The 16,335-nt window shown below is 36.1% G+C and overlaps 1 protein-coding gene across 1 annotated transcript in view; it reads right to left on the bottom strand.

Moving 5' to 3' along the window:
* Positions 1–16,335, bottom strand: part of COL3A1 (collagen type III alpha 1 chain) — an 88,427-nt gene that overhangs the window by 25,508 nt on the left and 46,584 nt on the right. The window contains exons 12-23 of the mRNA XM_053698599.1: positions 16,215–16,259; positions 15,748–15,801; positions 14,578–14,622; positions 12,835–12,888; positions 12,653–12,751; positions 12,528–12,572; positions 12,347–12,445; positions 10,718–10,771; positions 10,521–10,628; positions 10,092–10,145; positions 9,499–9,597; positions 166–219 (exon numbers count right to left, since the gene is read on the bottom strand). Of these exons, the coding sequence (XP_053554574.1) occupies positions 166–219; positions 9,499–9,597; positions 10,092–10,145; positions 10,521–10,628; positions 10,718–10,771; positions 12,347–12,445; positions 12,528–12,572; positions 12,653–12,751; positions 12,835–12,888; positions 14,578–14,622; positions 15,748–15,801; positions 16,215–16,259 (810 nt within the window). The remainder of the gene's footprint in view (positions 1–165; positions 220–9,498; positions 9,598–10,091; positions 10,146–10,520; positions 10,629–10,717; positions 10,772–12,346; positions 12,446–12,527; positions 12,573–12,652; positions 12,752–12,834; positions 12,889–14,577; positions 14,623–15,747; positions 15,802–16,214; positions 16,260–16,335) is intronic.

Genomic DNA, 16,335 nt, shown 5'->3' with positions numbered 1-16,335 from the left:
TGAAAGGAAAAAATATATAAATAACATATCATAATGTGTATATATAAATATATATATCATAAATAGAAACTGCTTTACCATATCTGTAATATACCTCTAGATATTTTTAAGCATTATGTGTCTAATTTTATATGTAATATATAACAAGGTAGATATGACACTTACTTGAGGACCTGGTTTGCCGTCAGCACCTGGTCCACCAGGACTTCCAGAAGAACCCTACAAATGGAAAAAAAGGAAAAATATAGATACAATATATTATCCTGATATAAAAAATATACATACAATATATTATCCTAATATGCCTCCACCTTTATAAAATTGTTTTAATATGTTTCTAGCATGTTTTATTTCTACTATTTCAGCAGAAATCATTAAAAACAAATATTTAGTCATATGAGTGAATTTAAAAATTACTTTAAACACCTTTTGCTGTTGTGGAAAAATTGTACTTTGTCCCACAAGGCCAAAAAGCAATTTCTGTAACACACTCCAATACCAGCGCTGCTTAAGTCAGCGGTGAGCTGGTCGTACGTGCTCGTGCACGATTTCCCCATAGGAATCAACAGGGAAAGCCGGCTGAGAAATAGTCTAACACCTGCAAAAAAGCAGTGTAAAACTCAGTAACGCAGCCCCATTGATTCCTATGGGGAAATAAAAGTTATGTTTACACCTAACACCCTAACATGAACCCCGAGTCTAAACACCCCTAATCTTACACTTATTAACCCCTAATCAGCCGCCCCCGACATTGCCGACACCTGCATTATACTTATTAACCCCTAATCTGCCGCTCCGGACACCGCCACCACCTACATTATATTTATTAACCCCTAATCTGCTGCCCCCAATGTCGCCACACCCTACCTACACTTATTAACCCCTAATCTGCCGCCCCAACGTCGCTGCCACTATATTAAACATATTAACCCCTAAACCGCCGCACTCCCGCCTTGCAAACATTAGTTAAATATTATTAACCCCTAATCTGCCATCCCTAACATCGCCACCACCTACCTACATTTATTAACCCCTAATCTGCCGCCCCCCAATGTCGCCGCCACTATAATAAATGTATTAACCCCTAAACCTAAGTCTAACCCTAACACCCCCTAGCTTAAATATAATTACAATAAATCTAAATAAAAATTAATATTATTACCTAAATAATTCCTATTTAAAACTAAATACTTATTTATAAAATAAACCCTAAGCTAGCTACAATATAACTAATAGTTACATTGTAGCTATCTTAGGGTTTATTTTTATTTTACAGGCAAGTTTGTATTTATTTTAACTAGGTAAAATAAATACAAAAGTACCTTTAAAATAAAACCTAACCTAAGTTACAATAACACCTAACACTACACTATAATTAAATAAATTTACTAAATTAACAACAATTAAAAAAATTAAATTAAATTAGCTAAAGTACAACCCCCCCACTAAATTACAGAAAATAATAAACAAATTACAAGATATTTAAACTAATTACACCTAATCTAATAGCCCTATCAAAATAAAAAAAGCCCCCCCAAAATAAAAAACCCTAGCCTAAACTAAACTATCAATAGCCCTTAAATGGTCCTTTTTGCAGGGCATAGCCCCAAAGTAATCAGCTCTTTTACCTGTAAAAAAAAATACAAACAACCCCCCCAACAGTAAAACCCACTACCCACACAACCAACCCCCCAATAAAATACTAACTAAAAAAACCTGAAAAGGGCATTTGGATGGGCATTGCCCTTAAAAGGGCAGTTAGCTCTTTTGCGGCCCAAACCCTAATCTAAAAAATAAAACCCACCCAATACACCCTTAAAAAAACCTAACACTAACCCCCTGAAGATCGACTTATTGTTCTGAAGACCGGACATCCATCCTCAAGGAAGCGGCAGAAGTCTTCATCCAGCCAGGCCGAAGTCCTCAACGAAGCCGGGAGAAGTCTTTATCTAAGCCAGGCGAAGTGGTCCTCCAAACGGGCAGAAGTCTTCATCCAGACAGCATCTTCTATCTTCATCCATCCGACACGGAGCGGCTCCATCTTCAAGATATCCGACACGGAGCATCCTCTTCATCCGGAGTCTTCTTACTGAATGATGGTTTCTTTAAGTGATGTTATCCAAGATCGTGTCCCTTAGATTCCGATTGGTTGATAGAATTCTATCAGTCAATCAGAATTAAGGTAGAAAAAATCCTTTTTTCTGATGCAATCAGCAAATAGGATTGAGCTGGCATTCTATTGGCTGTTCCAATCAGCCAATAGAATGCAAGCTCAATCCTATTGGCTGATTGGATCAGCCAATAGGATTGAACGTCACTTAAAGGAACTGTCATTCAGTAAGAAGACTCCGGATGAAGAGGATGCTCTGCGTCGGATGTCTTGAAGATGGAGCCGCTCTGCGTAGGATGGATAAAGATAGAAGATGCTGTCTGGATGAAGACTTCTGCCAGTCTGGAGGACTACTTCGCCCCAGCTTGGATAAAGACTTCTCCCGGCTTCATTGAGGACTTCGGCCCGGTTGGATGAACACTTCTGCCCCTTCCTTGAGGATGGATGTCCGGTCTTCAGAACAGTAAGTCGATCTTCATGGGGTTAGTGTTAGGTTTTTTTAATGGTGTATTGGTGGGTTTTATTTTTTAGATTAGGATTTGGGCTGCAAAAGAGCTAACTGCCCTTTTAAGGACAATGCCCATCCAAATGCCCTTTTCAGGGCAATGGGGAGCTTAGGTTTTTTTTAGTTAGTATTTTATTTGGGGGGTTGGTTGTGTGGGTGGTGGGTTTTACTGTTGGGGGGTTGTTTGTATTTTTTTTTACAGGTAAAAGAGCTGATTACTTTGGGGCTATGCCCCACAAAAGGCCCTTTTAAGGGCTAATGATAGTTTAGTTTAGGCTAGGGTTTCTTTTTATTTTGGGAGGGCTTTTTTATTTTGATAGGGCTATTAGATTAGGTGTAATTAGTTTAAATATCTTGTAATTTGTTTATTATTTTCTGTAATTTAGTGTTTGTTTGTTTTTTTGTACTTTAGCTAATTTAATTTAATTTATTTAATTGTTGTTAATTATTTAGTAAATTTATTTAATTATAGTGTAGTGTTAGGTGTTATTGTAACTTAGGTTAGGTAGGTTTTATTTTACAAGAACTTTTGTATTTATTTTAGCTAGGTACTTATTAAATAGTTAATAACTATTTAATAACTATTGTACCTAGTTAAAATAAATACAAACTTGCCTGTAAACTAAAAATAAACCCTAAGATATTTACAATGTAACTATTAGTTATATTATAGCTAGCTTAGGGTTTATTTAACAGGTAAGTATTTAGTTTTAAATAGGAATAATTTAGGTAATAATATTAATTTTTATTTAGATTTATTGTAATTATATTTAAGTTATAGGGGTGTTAGGGTTAGACTTAGGTTTAGGGGTTAATACATTTAGTATAGTGGAGGCTACGTTGGGGGGCGGCAGATTAGGGGTTAATAAATGTAGGTATGTGGCGGCGATGTTAGGGACGGCAGATTAGGGTTTAATTATATTTAACTAGTGTTTGCGAGGTGGGAGTGTGGCGGTTTAGGGGTTAATAGGTAGTTTATGGGTGTTAGTGTACTTTTTAGCACTTTAGTTATGAGTTTTATGTTACGGCATTGTGCTATAAAACTCTTAACCACTGACTTTTAAATGCGTTAGGGATCTTGGAGGAAGAGGGTGTACCGCTCACATTTTGGCCTCCCAGGACAGACTCGTAATATCATAGAAAAAAGACTTTACAAAGTTTACGTAAGTCGTTTTGCGGTAAGGCAAAAGAAGTGTGCGGTGCCCCTAATCCTGCAAGACTCGTAATAGCAGCGGTAGTAAAAAAAGCAGCGTTAGGACCTGTTAACGCTGCTTTTTCAGCCTAACGCACAACTCGTAATCCAGCAGTTTGGTAGCAAATTTAACTTTTTGGCCTCTCTAACGAGCCTTAAAAAATGCAAAAAAACACCTTTGTATATTATCAGTGTTAAATATGTGTGTGTGTTTGTATTAAGAGATGATCCCATATTGTACAACAGAACAACATATGTTTTAATATTTGGCATTATAGAGAATTGTAAGCAAAGGTGTTACAAATGAGTATGTCATGTTATGAATAGGAGAAATATACCCAAAATAACATACAATTTAGATATGAGGACTTGTGCGATTACCTTGTACAGGTATACCTCACTTTACAGCGCTTCACTTTACAGCGCTTCGCTAATACAGTGCTTTGTGGAGCTGAAGTTCAACCTTGAAGGATTTTGAAACAGTGCTGTAATCATCGTGAGATTGTGAGAAAAGTGACTGGCACCATTTTGTTATGCAATTCACCCTTTTTAAAGCATTACAGTGCAATCTGTGTCTCAGTGTTATAGTCTGGCACATTTTACTACAGTAATTGTCACTATTTTACAGGTGCAGTATTTATTGAATACTAATTGAATACTGTGCTCTGCTAGCGTTAAACTAAACGTAGCACTATTGTACCCCTAATATATATTAGTTCAAACATGTTTTCAAGCTTTTAAACACACTGGCCTAGATTTGGAGTTCGGCGGTAGCCGTCAAAACCAGCGTTAGAGGCTCCTAACGCTGGTTTTGGCCGCCCGCTGGTATTTGGAGTCAGTGATTAAAGGGTCTAACGCTCACTTTTCAGCCGCGACTTTTCCATACCGCAGATCCCCCTACGCCATTTGCGTAGCCTATCTTTTCAATGGGATCTTTCTAACGCTGGTATTTAGAGTAGTTTCTGAAGTGAGCGTTAGAGCTCTAACGACAAGATTCCAGCCGCCTGAAAATAGCAGGAGTTAAGAGCTTTCTGGCTAACGCCGGTTTATAAAGCTCTTAACTACTGTACCCTAAAGTACACTAACACCCATAAACTACCTATGTACCCCTAAACCGAGGTCCCCCCACACCGCCGCCACTCGATTAAAATTTTTAACCCCTAATCTGCCGACCGCCACCTACGTTATACTTATGTACCCCTAATCTGCTGCCCCTAACCCCGCCGACCCCTGTATTATATTTATTAACCCCTAACTTGCCCCCCACAACGTCGCCGACACCTGCCTACACTTATTAACCCCTAATCTGCCGAGCGGACCTGAGCGCTACTATAATAAAGTTATTAACCCCTAATCCGCCTCACTAACCCTATCATAAATAGTATTAACCCCTAATCTGCCCTCCCTAACATCGCCGACACCTACCTTCAATTATTAACCCCTAATCTTCCGAGCGGAGCTCACCGCTATTCTAATAAATGGATTAACCCCTAAAGCTAAGTCTAACCCTAACACTAACACCCCCCTAAGTTAAATATAATTTTTATCTAACGAAATAAATTAACTCTTATTAAATAAATGATTCCTATTTAAAGCTAAATACTTACCTGTAAAATAAACCCTAATATAGCTACAATATAAATTATAATTATATTATAGCTATTTTAGGATTAATATTTATTTTACAGGCAACTTTGTAATTTTTTTAACCAGGTACAATAGCTATTAAATAGTTAAGAACTATTTAATAGTTACCTAGTTAAAATAATAACAAATTTACCTGTAAAAGAAATCCTAACCTAAGATATAATTAAACCTAACACTACCCTATCAATAAATTAATTAAATAAACTACCTACAATTACCTACAATTAACCTAACACTACACTATCAATAAATTAATTAAACACAATTCCTACAAATAAATACAATTAAATAAACTAGCTAAAGTACAAAAAATAAAAAAGAACTAAGTTACAGAAAATAAAAAAATATTTACAAACATAAGAAAAATATTACAACAATTTTAAACTAATTACACCTACTCTAAGCCCCCTAATAAAATAACAAAGCCCCCCAAAATAAAAAATTCCCTCCCCTATTCTAAATTAAAAAAGTTACAAGCTCTTTTACCTTACCAGCCCTGAACAGGGCCCTTTGCGGGGCATGCCCCAAGAAGGTCAGCTCTTTTGCCTGTAAAAAAAAACATACAATACCCCCCCCCCAACATTACAACCCACCACCCACATACCCCTAATCTAACCCAAACCCCCCTTAAATAAACCTAACACTAATCCTCTGAAGATCTTCCTACCTTGTCTTCACCATCCAGGTATCACCGATCCGTCCTGGCTCCAAGATCTTCATCCAACCCAAGCGGGGGTTGGCGATCCATAATCCGGTGCTGAAGAGGTCCAGAAGAGGCTCCAAAGTCTTCCTCCTATCCGGCAAGAAGAGGACATCCGGACCGGCAAACATCTTCTCCAAGCGGCATCTTCGATCTTCTTCCATCCGGAGCGAAGCGGCAGGATCCTGAAGACCTCCAGCGTGGAACATCCATCCGGACCGACGACTGAACGACGAATGACTGTTCCTTTAAGGGACGTCATCCAAGATGGCGTCCCTCGAATTCCGATTGGCTGATAGGATTCTATCAGCCAATCGGAATTAAGGTAGGAATTTTCTGATTGGCTGATGGAATCAGCCAATCAGAATCTAGTTCAATCCGATTGGCCGATCCAATCAGCCAATCAGATTGAGCTCGCATTCTATTGGCTGATCGGAACAGCCAATAGAATGCGAGCTCAATCTGATTGGCTGATTGGATCAGCCAATCAGATTGAACTTGATTCTGATTGGCTGATTCCATCAGCCAATCAGAAAATTCCTACCTTAATTCCGATTGGCTGATAGAATCCTATCAGCCAATCGGAATTCGAGGGACGCCATCTTGGATGACGTCCCTTAAAGGAACAGTCATTCGTCGTTCAGTCGTCGGTCCGGATGGATGTTCCGCGCTGGAGGTCTTCAGGATCCTGCCGCTTCGCTCCGGATGGAAGAAGATCGAAGATGCCGCTTGGAGAAGATGTTTGCCGGTCCGGATGTCCTCTTCTTGCCGGATAGGAGGAAGACTTTGGAGCCTCTTCTGGACCTCTTCAGCACCGGATTATGGATCGCCAACCCCCGCTTGGGTTGGATGAAGATCTTGGAGCCAGGACGGATCGGTGATACCTGGATGGTGAAGACAAGGTAGGAAGATCTTCAGAGGATTAGTGTTAGGTTTATTTAAGGGGGGTTTGGGTTAGATTAGGGGTATGTGGGTGGTGGGTTGTAATGTTGGGGGGGGGGTATTGTATGTTTTTTTTTACAGGCAAAAGAGCTGAACTTCTTGGGGCATGCCCCGCAAAGGGCCCTGTTCAGGGCTGGTAAGGTAAAAGAGCTTGTAACTTTTTTAATTTAGAATAGGGGAGGGAATTTTTTATTTTGGGGGGCTTTGTTATTTTATTAGGGGGCTTAGAGTAGGTGTAATTAGTTTAAAATTGTTGTAATATTTTTCTTATGTTTGTAAATATTTTTTTATTTTCTGTAACTTAGTTCTTTTTTATTTTTTGTACTTTAGCTAGTTTATTTAATTGTATTTATTTGTAGGAATTGTGTTTAATTAATTTATTGATAGTGTAGTGTTAGGTTAATTGTAGGTAATTGTAGGTAGTTTATTTAATTATTTTATTGATAGGGTAGTGTTAGGTTTAATTATATCTTAGGTTAGGATTTATTTTACAGGTAAATTTGTTATTATTTTAACTAGGTAACTATTAAATAGTTCTTAACTATTTAATAGCTATTGTACCTGGTTAAAATAATTACCAAGTTGCCTGTAAAATAAATATTAATCCTAAAATAGCTATAATATAATTATAATTTATATTGTAGCTATATTAGGGTTTATTTTACAGGTAAGTATTTAGCTTTAAATAGGAATCATTTATTTAATAAGAGTTAATTTATTTCGTTAGATAAAAATTATATTTAACTTAGGGGGGTGTTAGTGTTAGGGTTAGACTTAGCTTTAGGGGTTAATCCATTTATTAGAATAGCGGTGAGCTCCGCTCGGAAGATTAGGGGTTAATAATTGAAGGTAGGTGTCGGCGATGTTAGGGAGGGCAGATTAGGGGTTAATACTATTTATGATAGGGTTAGTGAGGCGGATTAGGGGTTAATAACTTTATTATAGTAGCGCTCAGGTCCGCTCGGCAGATTAGGGGTTAATAAGTGTAGGCAGGTGTCGGCGACGTTGAGGGGGGCAGATTAGGGGTTAATAAATATAATATAGGGGTCGGCGATGTTAGGGCAGCAGATTAGGGGTACATAGGGATAACATAGGTTGCGGCGGTTTACGGAGCGGCAGATTAGGGGTTTAAAAAAATATGCAGGGGTCAGCGATAGCGGGGGCGGCAGATTAGGGGTTAATAAGTGTAAGGTTAGGGGTGTTTAGACTCGGGGTACATGTTAGAGTGTTAGGTGCAGACGTAGGAAGTGTTTCCCCATAGGAAACAATGGGGCTGCGTTAGGAGCTGAACGCTGCTTTTTTGCAGGTGTTAGGTTTTTTTTCAGCTCAAACAGCCCCATTGTTTCCTATGGGGGAATCGTGCACGAGCACGTTTTTGAGGCCGGCCGCGTCCGTAAGCAACTCTGGTATCGAGAGTTGCATTTGCGGTAAAAATGCTCTACGCTCCTTTTTTGGAGCCTAACACAGCATTTGTTTGAACTCTCGATACCAGAGTTAATTTTATGGTGCGGCCAGAAAAAAGCCTGCGGAGCGTTAACAGCCCTTTTACCGCCGAACTCCAAATCTAGGCCACTGACAAGTGAAAAGAGAGCTAAAACTGCCTTGTTTCACTTTAAGGCGGTTTTCACTTTACAGCGGGGCTCCGGTCCCTAACCCGCTGTATGAGCGGGGTATACCTGTATTGCTAAACAATGTATGTTCTGATTCTAACAGTTTTGAGGGTGTTTTTATTAGAAAGATTTTTGTGAGTAAGTAATGGAGACAATTCAAGGCAGAGGTAATGATTAGAGTAGAAATGTGTGGAACACTGCTTTCTAGAATATACATGTGCTACAGCATAACATGTAAGATTTTGTGCATTAAGATTACTTTTTACACAATTCTAAAGGAGTGTGACAGAAAAAGAGGGGAAGTGAAAGATTACAAAACATTAGGAAAATGAAATAGGATAGGCTACATAACATTGTGATGCATTACTTATATAATTCAGGATAGCATTGCAGTAATACATTATCTTGTAGGTGGAAATGAGGAATGCACATGCTGACAGTGTTTAACAATGGAATCTAGAGGGAAAGATAAATCGATGCATTTGAGGTGTATAGGAGAGGTCTGGGCAGTAGATGTAGCTGTTACCTTGGAGATAGTTGAAGATATTATTGGTTTGCGGTTAAATTGCTAAGTTCAAGGCAATTTCTTCCATTTTGCGGAGCAGGTACTAGTGAATCATTTTCATGGTGTGAAGATGGAAAGACATAGCTAAGATTTTATTAGCACTGATTTTGATATTGAAGTAATTATTCTGCTTAACTCTACTATTGGCTAGATCACTTACAAACATAGCAAATAATAGTAATCTAGCTCTGTTTGTTAAAATAGATGAGCCTGTTTGAAATTCTTACCCTCATGCCAGGTAATCCAGGGCCACCATCTCTACCAGGCTCACCAGCACTGCCTCTTGGACCAGCAGAGCCTGGAGATCCACGTTCTCCTGGAGGTCCCTAAGAGAATTTAATATATGACAGTCACAAATCATTTTATTTCCAAAATCCATAGACAATATTTGCATAGATTCCATTCTATTAGAATTTATTGTGTAAAATGATTGGCCTAACATTTTCCAATCTATCCTTTATTGTAGACTTTTTGCAGATCAACAGTCATATAAAACATAACCAGCTACTTATTCACTATGCATGTGTGAGAATGATATCGCAAAAAAAAAAGTGCCTTTTTTTAGATTTTAAGAAAATCGTTTGAAAATGAAGGCCAAAAAGTGTTTTTCAAGGTGTGGAATATCTTTAGTATGGAATCTGAAGGTACAAAGTAATTTTTAAAAACAATAAAAATCTCAGATCTTAGATGGATTTTTATGATTCTGAATTTTAAAACAACTTATAACACTTAGATATCCCATGCAAAGGGGATTTTCTAATAAATTAGATTACAGACCATTTTGTTTATCATTCTTTAATCTTATAAAGTTAATACTTACTTTTTCACCTGGAATTCCATTGCTACCTGGGGGTCCACGGAAACCTGGGGTACCCTAGAATAAGTAAAACAAATGGCTTAATTAGATTATTTTATAATAATGGTTGATGATTGTATATTTTTGACATATGTTAAATGTGCTTAAGCATTATATCCACCAGATGACAAAACTAAGAGAGATACATATGTAAGTGTAAACTAATATGTGGGATTATCAACTAAAACTTTTTTTAAATTAATGATATGGTCCAGAACCACCATTTGAAAAGCAATTTCAGTCGAATGTTATACGATATGTCACTGTAAAAATGAAATGCCCTTTTCCCATCATTTTCATACACAATTAAAAGGATATTACTAACGTGTTAATTTAATTTTTGTCTACGAGGATCCTTCCCGCCTTGGGCAATGTGTTGGATTTTTTACTTACTCTTTCACCTGGAGTTCCTGGGACACCATTTGTTCCTGGTTCACCATTAGCTCCTTTCTTCCCTTCTTCACCAGCAGGTCCTGCTGCACCAGGAGGTCCAGCTTCTCCCTATAATTCAGCCACCATATATACTTGTTATAAAATTAGTCATTCAATGGTAGTATACATATAACCGCAAATTGAAATAATAAACTTACACGTTCTCCTCTTTGACCTGGCTCTCCTTTCCCTCCATCTTTGCCATTTTCACCCTATGTAAAAAATATAAAGTGTTTATAAAAGTAATATTTGCAAAATAATTATTTGATCAAAATGTAAAAAACAAAAACTGCTTAGGGTTATCACTTATCACTTCTAACTGAAATAAAAACAACTATATGGTATTGGCATGGGTATGAAGTTGTCACTTTCTCATGGCATTCGTTGTATTTTTGCCCACTAGATTCTTTGTATTTTAGAGTCAATCAGTATACTCTTTTGGCATGATACAGTGAATTCTAGAATTATGTAAAATTAGCCCTTTCATAACATAATAATAATAATAATAATGAATAGCAAACATAAAGTAGAATGTAAAGCACACCATGCTTGGTGAACAATATTGAGCATATACAAGCAAGGATATACTTCTATCTCTGGAACCTCTTAGCAAGACTTTCATGGCACTCCAGTTTATTTTCTTTGGACCTGTTTCAGTTTCAGTCTCTGATTAGATCTAAATAGAGGCCAAATTTATAGCATACTTAATATAAGAAAATAGTGGGTTGCAAAATTGTATCATCTAAACAGCAAAGCAGAAACCTCTTTGTCATTTCAAATCATGTTGAATATTAGTGGCTTAGTCAATATTCTGATAGACACATACTTTTTTTAGAGACAAAACATGTTCATTTAGATGTAAAATATTAGTTTTATGCCCATCTATATCATGCTAATGGTTCTAAAACCTGTCAAACTAAAATAATAGAATCACTTATATGTTTTGCTCCTTTTCTAAATTGAGATAGAATTCTCTAAGGCCCCTAGGGAATGGGGGGGGGGGGGGTTAGGACTATCTCCACAATCCCTCCTTGTGCAAGTGTGATCAAGGTGGGCAGTGCCTTATGCTCATGTGTTAAACATTTTTATAAAAAGAGGAGAGAAAGGAGAGGCATAATATGACACACTTAGAGGGAGAGAGTCTGCACGATAAGCTACGTATGTGGTATGTAGTGATTAAAACATAACTTTTAATATTTGTTCCATATAAAATAAAGATGGATTTATCCACCACTAAAATTAAATGTTTAAAAATGTGTCAAATTACAATTCCTCTCAGAAATCGGTACAGTGATCAATTTGTACCAATTGCCAGCCAATACTAGCACTGACTATAGAGCTGTTCTTTATAATCTTGAGCGTATACTTATCCGTAGCTAGATAGTTACTGTTACACAGGATCAAGATGTATTTACAATAAATAAGAGATTACCCCACATATTGTGATATACACATATTCAGGTGATCTCGTGGAAAAACAATAATCCATCCTTCTTTTATATGGAACAAATATTAAAAGTTATGTTTTAATCACTACATACCACACACGTAGCTTATTGTGCAGACTCTCTCCCTATAAGTGTGCCATATTATGCCTCTCTTTTCTCTCCTCTTTTTCTAAAAATCCTTTTCTAAATTAGCAATATTTTCTAAGTTTATGTTCTAAAACTCATAGGACAATAAGGTATGTTAAAACTTTTAATGTGATCATACTACATTAGGTGTTGTATTCAATGTCATTGGTTCTGTTAGCTATCTATACAGTTAAATAGAAAACAATCACTCACAGAAGGTCCTCTCAAACCAGGAGCTCCATTAGTACCAGATGGACCAGGAGCACCACGAGCTCCAGCCAGACCAGGGGCACCAGGAATACCAGCAGGACCCTAATAACAGAAAATGTGCAGTTATTAATTAAAATAGTATCTTTTTGCTATTTTAAGATATTTATTTACAGGTAATACATACTACTTCTCCTTTGCCACCTGGGTTTCCATCCCTTCCTGGAGAACCCTAGAAAACACAAAAACATGTGTTACTATTACTAGTAATTTCAGTAGCACCACATATTCTTCATTGTTTAGGTTTCTTACAGCAGGGCCAGTTGAGCCAGCAGGACCAGGTGGTCCTGTTTCCCCTCTTGAACCTGGAGAACCATCAGAACCTCTAGAACCAGGAGCTCCAGCTTCTCCCTAAAACAATAAATATTTAAATATTTACAACAACACTTTGTTAAACATCTAAATAGTTATAAGACATATTTTGAATCACATACCTTGGGACCAGAACCACCAGGGAATCCGGCATTACCAGGGGGACCAGGAGGACCCTAAGGGAAATATATACATATGATGTACGATTATATATATATATATATATATATATATATATATATATATATATATATATATATATAAAGCATGTTTTGATCATTTGTGTGCAGTGTACACAACATCAATTACTGCAATTTTGTTTTTATTAGTTGCTTATAGGGACACTAAACCCACATTTTTTATTTCATGATTAAGACAGAGCATGCAATTTTAAGCAACTTTCTAATTTACTGCTATTAAATTTCTTTCTATCTTTATTTTAAAAGCCGGAATGTAATGCATAGTTGCCGGCCCATTTTTTGTTGAGAACCTGGGTTATGCTTGTTATTGGTGGCTACATGTCAGCCACCAATAATCAGGCACTATCCATGGTGCTGAAACTAAAATGGACTGGCTGCTAAGATTTACATTCCTGCTTTTTAAATAAACATAGCAATTGAAAAATTGATAATAGCAGTAAATTAGAAAGTTGCTTAAAATGTCATGCTCTATCTGAATCATGAAAGAAAGAAAATGTGGGTTTAGTGCCCCTTTAAGAAGAGTATTTAATAGATGCCAAGCCAAGATTCTCATCCACCTATTTATATCAATGAGTAACATATTAAAAAGAACTTGAGGTGAATATGAAGTGAGATTCACTGGCTTTCACTAAAGTACTCTTGCTCCTTCTTGTTTTGCTTTATCTACATATTTGCACTAATTTCTGGTCTAGTCTCACATCTCTTTCCCATGAAAAAGAATTTATCAGTGTTGGGAGCCAAGTTAAGATAAAGTTGGAGGATATCATTGGATGCTAATAAATGTCATATAGACAAGAAATGATGCAGCCAATAGTTATGCTGACTAGCAATGTATTATTATAATTATCTATCTTAATAAATTCTCAACAAGGGTGCATCTGTGAAAAATATTGAGTAGACATAAAGAGTAAAATGTTGATGTTGTTTATATATATATATATATATATATATATATATATATATATATATATATATATATATATATATATATATATATATATATATATATATATATATATATATATATATATATATATATATATATATATATATAATGTCAAAATAACCGGTGGCCTAGCACTCCAACCTCTGTAGTGTTATAGTACCCAGGTATAGTAATACCTGGGTGCAATCTTCAAAAGTCACGTGTAGATAATATTCGAAAAGGAGGACACTCTCAGGACTTTTTACTTCCACGTGTAGACAATATTAGAAAAGGAGGGCACTCTCAGGACTTTTTACTTCCAGTAAAAAGTCCTGAGAGTGCCCTCCTTTTCTAATATATATATATATATATATATATATATATATATATATATATATATATATATATATATATATATATATATATATATATATATATATATATATATATATATATATATATATATATATATATATATATATTCATTATTGTTTTTCCTTCTTTAACAGAAAAAGTCAGCTTAGTGTGTCAGTTGAGTCTTAAAAATAATTCAGAAGTGTAACAGTAAATACATGTTTTGAAGTCCACTGTCACATATATCACTATATATATATAGTACATGTACATGTGACAGTGGATATATATATATCCACTGTTACATGTACATAACACTGAGTTTAGGGTCTATTTTTTCACAGACTTACAAGTGAAATATGAGGCATATATAAATAAAATCTTACAGGTTGTCCAGAAGATCCAGGGGCTCCATCATTACCACGAGAACCCTAAAAAATAAAATAAAAATGATTACGCTTTAGAAATGCAATGTTCCTTTACAATTATAAAATCACTAAAATGTAGAAGACATATATTACTTTATAATTTACCTTGTCTGCTTTTTCTTATTTTGCCCCTTAATATTTTATTTTTTATACTCCCCAGAGAGGGTTCAGTGCACCCTCTGAAGTTTAACTTTCCCTGTAACATAATACCCAGTGATTACTTTACCCTGTAACATAATACCCAGTGATTGGTACTTATAGGCCTCATTAAAACTAACCAGGATAATTTACATAAGAGTGTTTTCTAGAGTTGTCAGAGCTTAAAACCATTTGGCACATTGCAGATTGTAACTGTTTGAGAGCTCTGCTTTGTTGTCCCTTCTGCAGCTTCCCTTTCAGGGCAAATGCACTGGTTTATAATGCCAAACCAGGGTTCTACCCATGACTATCCCCAACTCCAGCTCTTGATCCATACAAGTTCACCCACAAAACACCCAACATAGTCCAAAGTACAACCTATAGCTCCAGCCCTCTGGCCCTCTGTGTCACTTCTGAATAAATAGTCAAATATCCCTCTTGTTTTCATGTGACCAGCATAGCACATTTTTGCTGTCCTAAAAATTCAGGCGGTTTAGCCAACTGAAGTAATTTGTTGGCTGATCCCCTTTACTCATTTGTAGGGGATGACAATGGAACAAACTAGATGCATATATTCCCCTGTGTATTTAACTCATACTTTGTTTACCTTTATGTTCTATTATGTATTAAGAGATCAATTATGCTTAAAGGGCATACTTCTTATATCTTAAATCTACTATTCAACAAGTTAAAGTAAGAGGTATAACACTAGGAATGAAGATTATGAAAAGGGTATTGAATATCAATTTTATAAAACATTGCACTTATTGGTATGTACAATGTTGAGTGATACATAAGCACATATTCTGTTAATGTTATTAGTAAATTAAGCCATGATGTGTCTAAATGTTCCCAAATGAAATCAGAGATTGAAGATTGAGATCACCAAACATAAATATAGCTATATTTAATACTTCTTCTCTTCACCCGTATCTTTGATTATGGGTATGATCTAATGTATAGCATGCAAGTGATGTATGGTGGACTTACAGCTGGTCCAGAGGCTCCAGGACGACCTCTCTCTCCTGCTTGTCCTCTTGGTCCCTAAACAATAGGCCAGTAGGAATTACATCATTAAAAAGACATTCATTTTTAGGATTGTGAGTTTATTATAACATTTCCTTTAGATAAGTGTATTGTGTACAAGAACACATCTGCAAAATACTTGTAAATATTTGTTCAATAAGGCAAAGATCACTTTCACCAATATACTTAATAAGATGCAGCCTTGCTATTATAAATAATATATGAACCTGACATGTACAATAAACAACATCACCAACAAGGTGCTTGCAATATGGTAAAAATAGCATAATTATATATTAGTATTTTTCATATGGCTTTCTACTATTCTACTTTTAACTATTTACTTCCTGGGGACCCCCTTAACTGGAATGCTCTTCAACATTCACTGTATGATATGATAATAATCCATGAAGAATAAATAAATGTATTACCGCTGGGCCAGGGGTTCCATTGTCACCCGGACTGCCAGGTTCACCCTAATAAAAAATAAAATAAAAAAAGTAAAACAAATTTGTCAAACAAATAGTAACTAATGCATAATTCCAAATGTTT

Source organism: Bombina bombina, chromosome 1 (genome assembly GCF_027579735.1).
Source record: "Bombina bombina isolate aBomBom1 chromosome 1, aBomBom1.pri, whole genome shotgun sequence".
Lineage (NCBI taxonomy): Eukaryota > Metazoa > Chordata > Amphibia > Anura > Bombinatoridae > Bombina > Bombina bombina.
The sequence above is the reverse complement of the archived record's forward strand: the minus strand, read 5'-3'. Positions and strand labels throughout refer to the sequence as shown.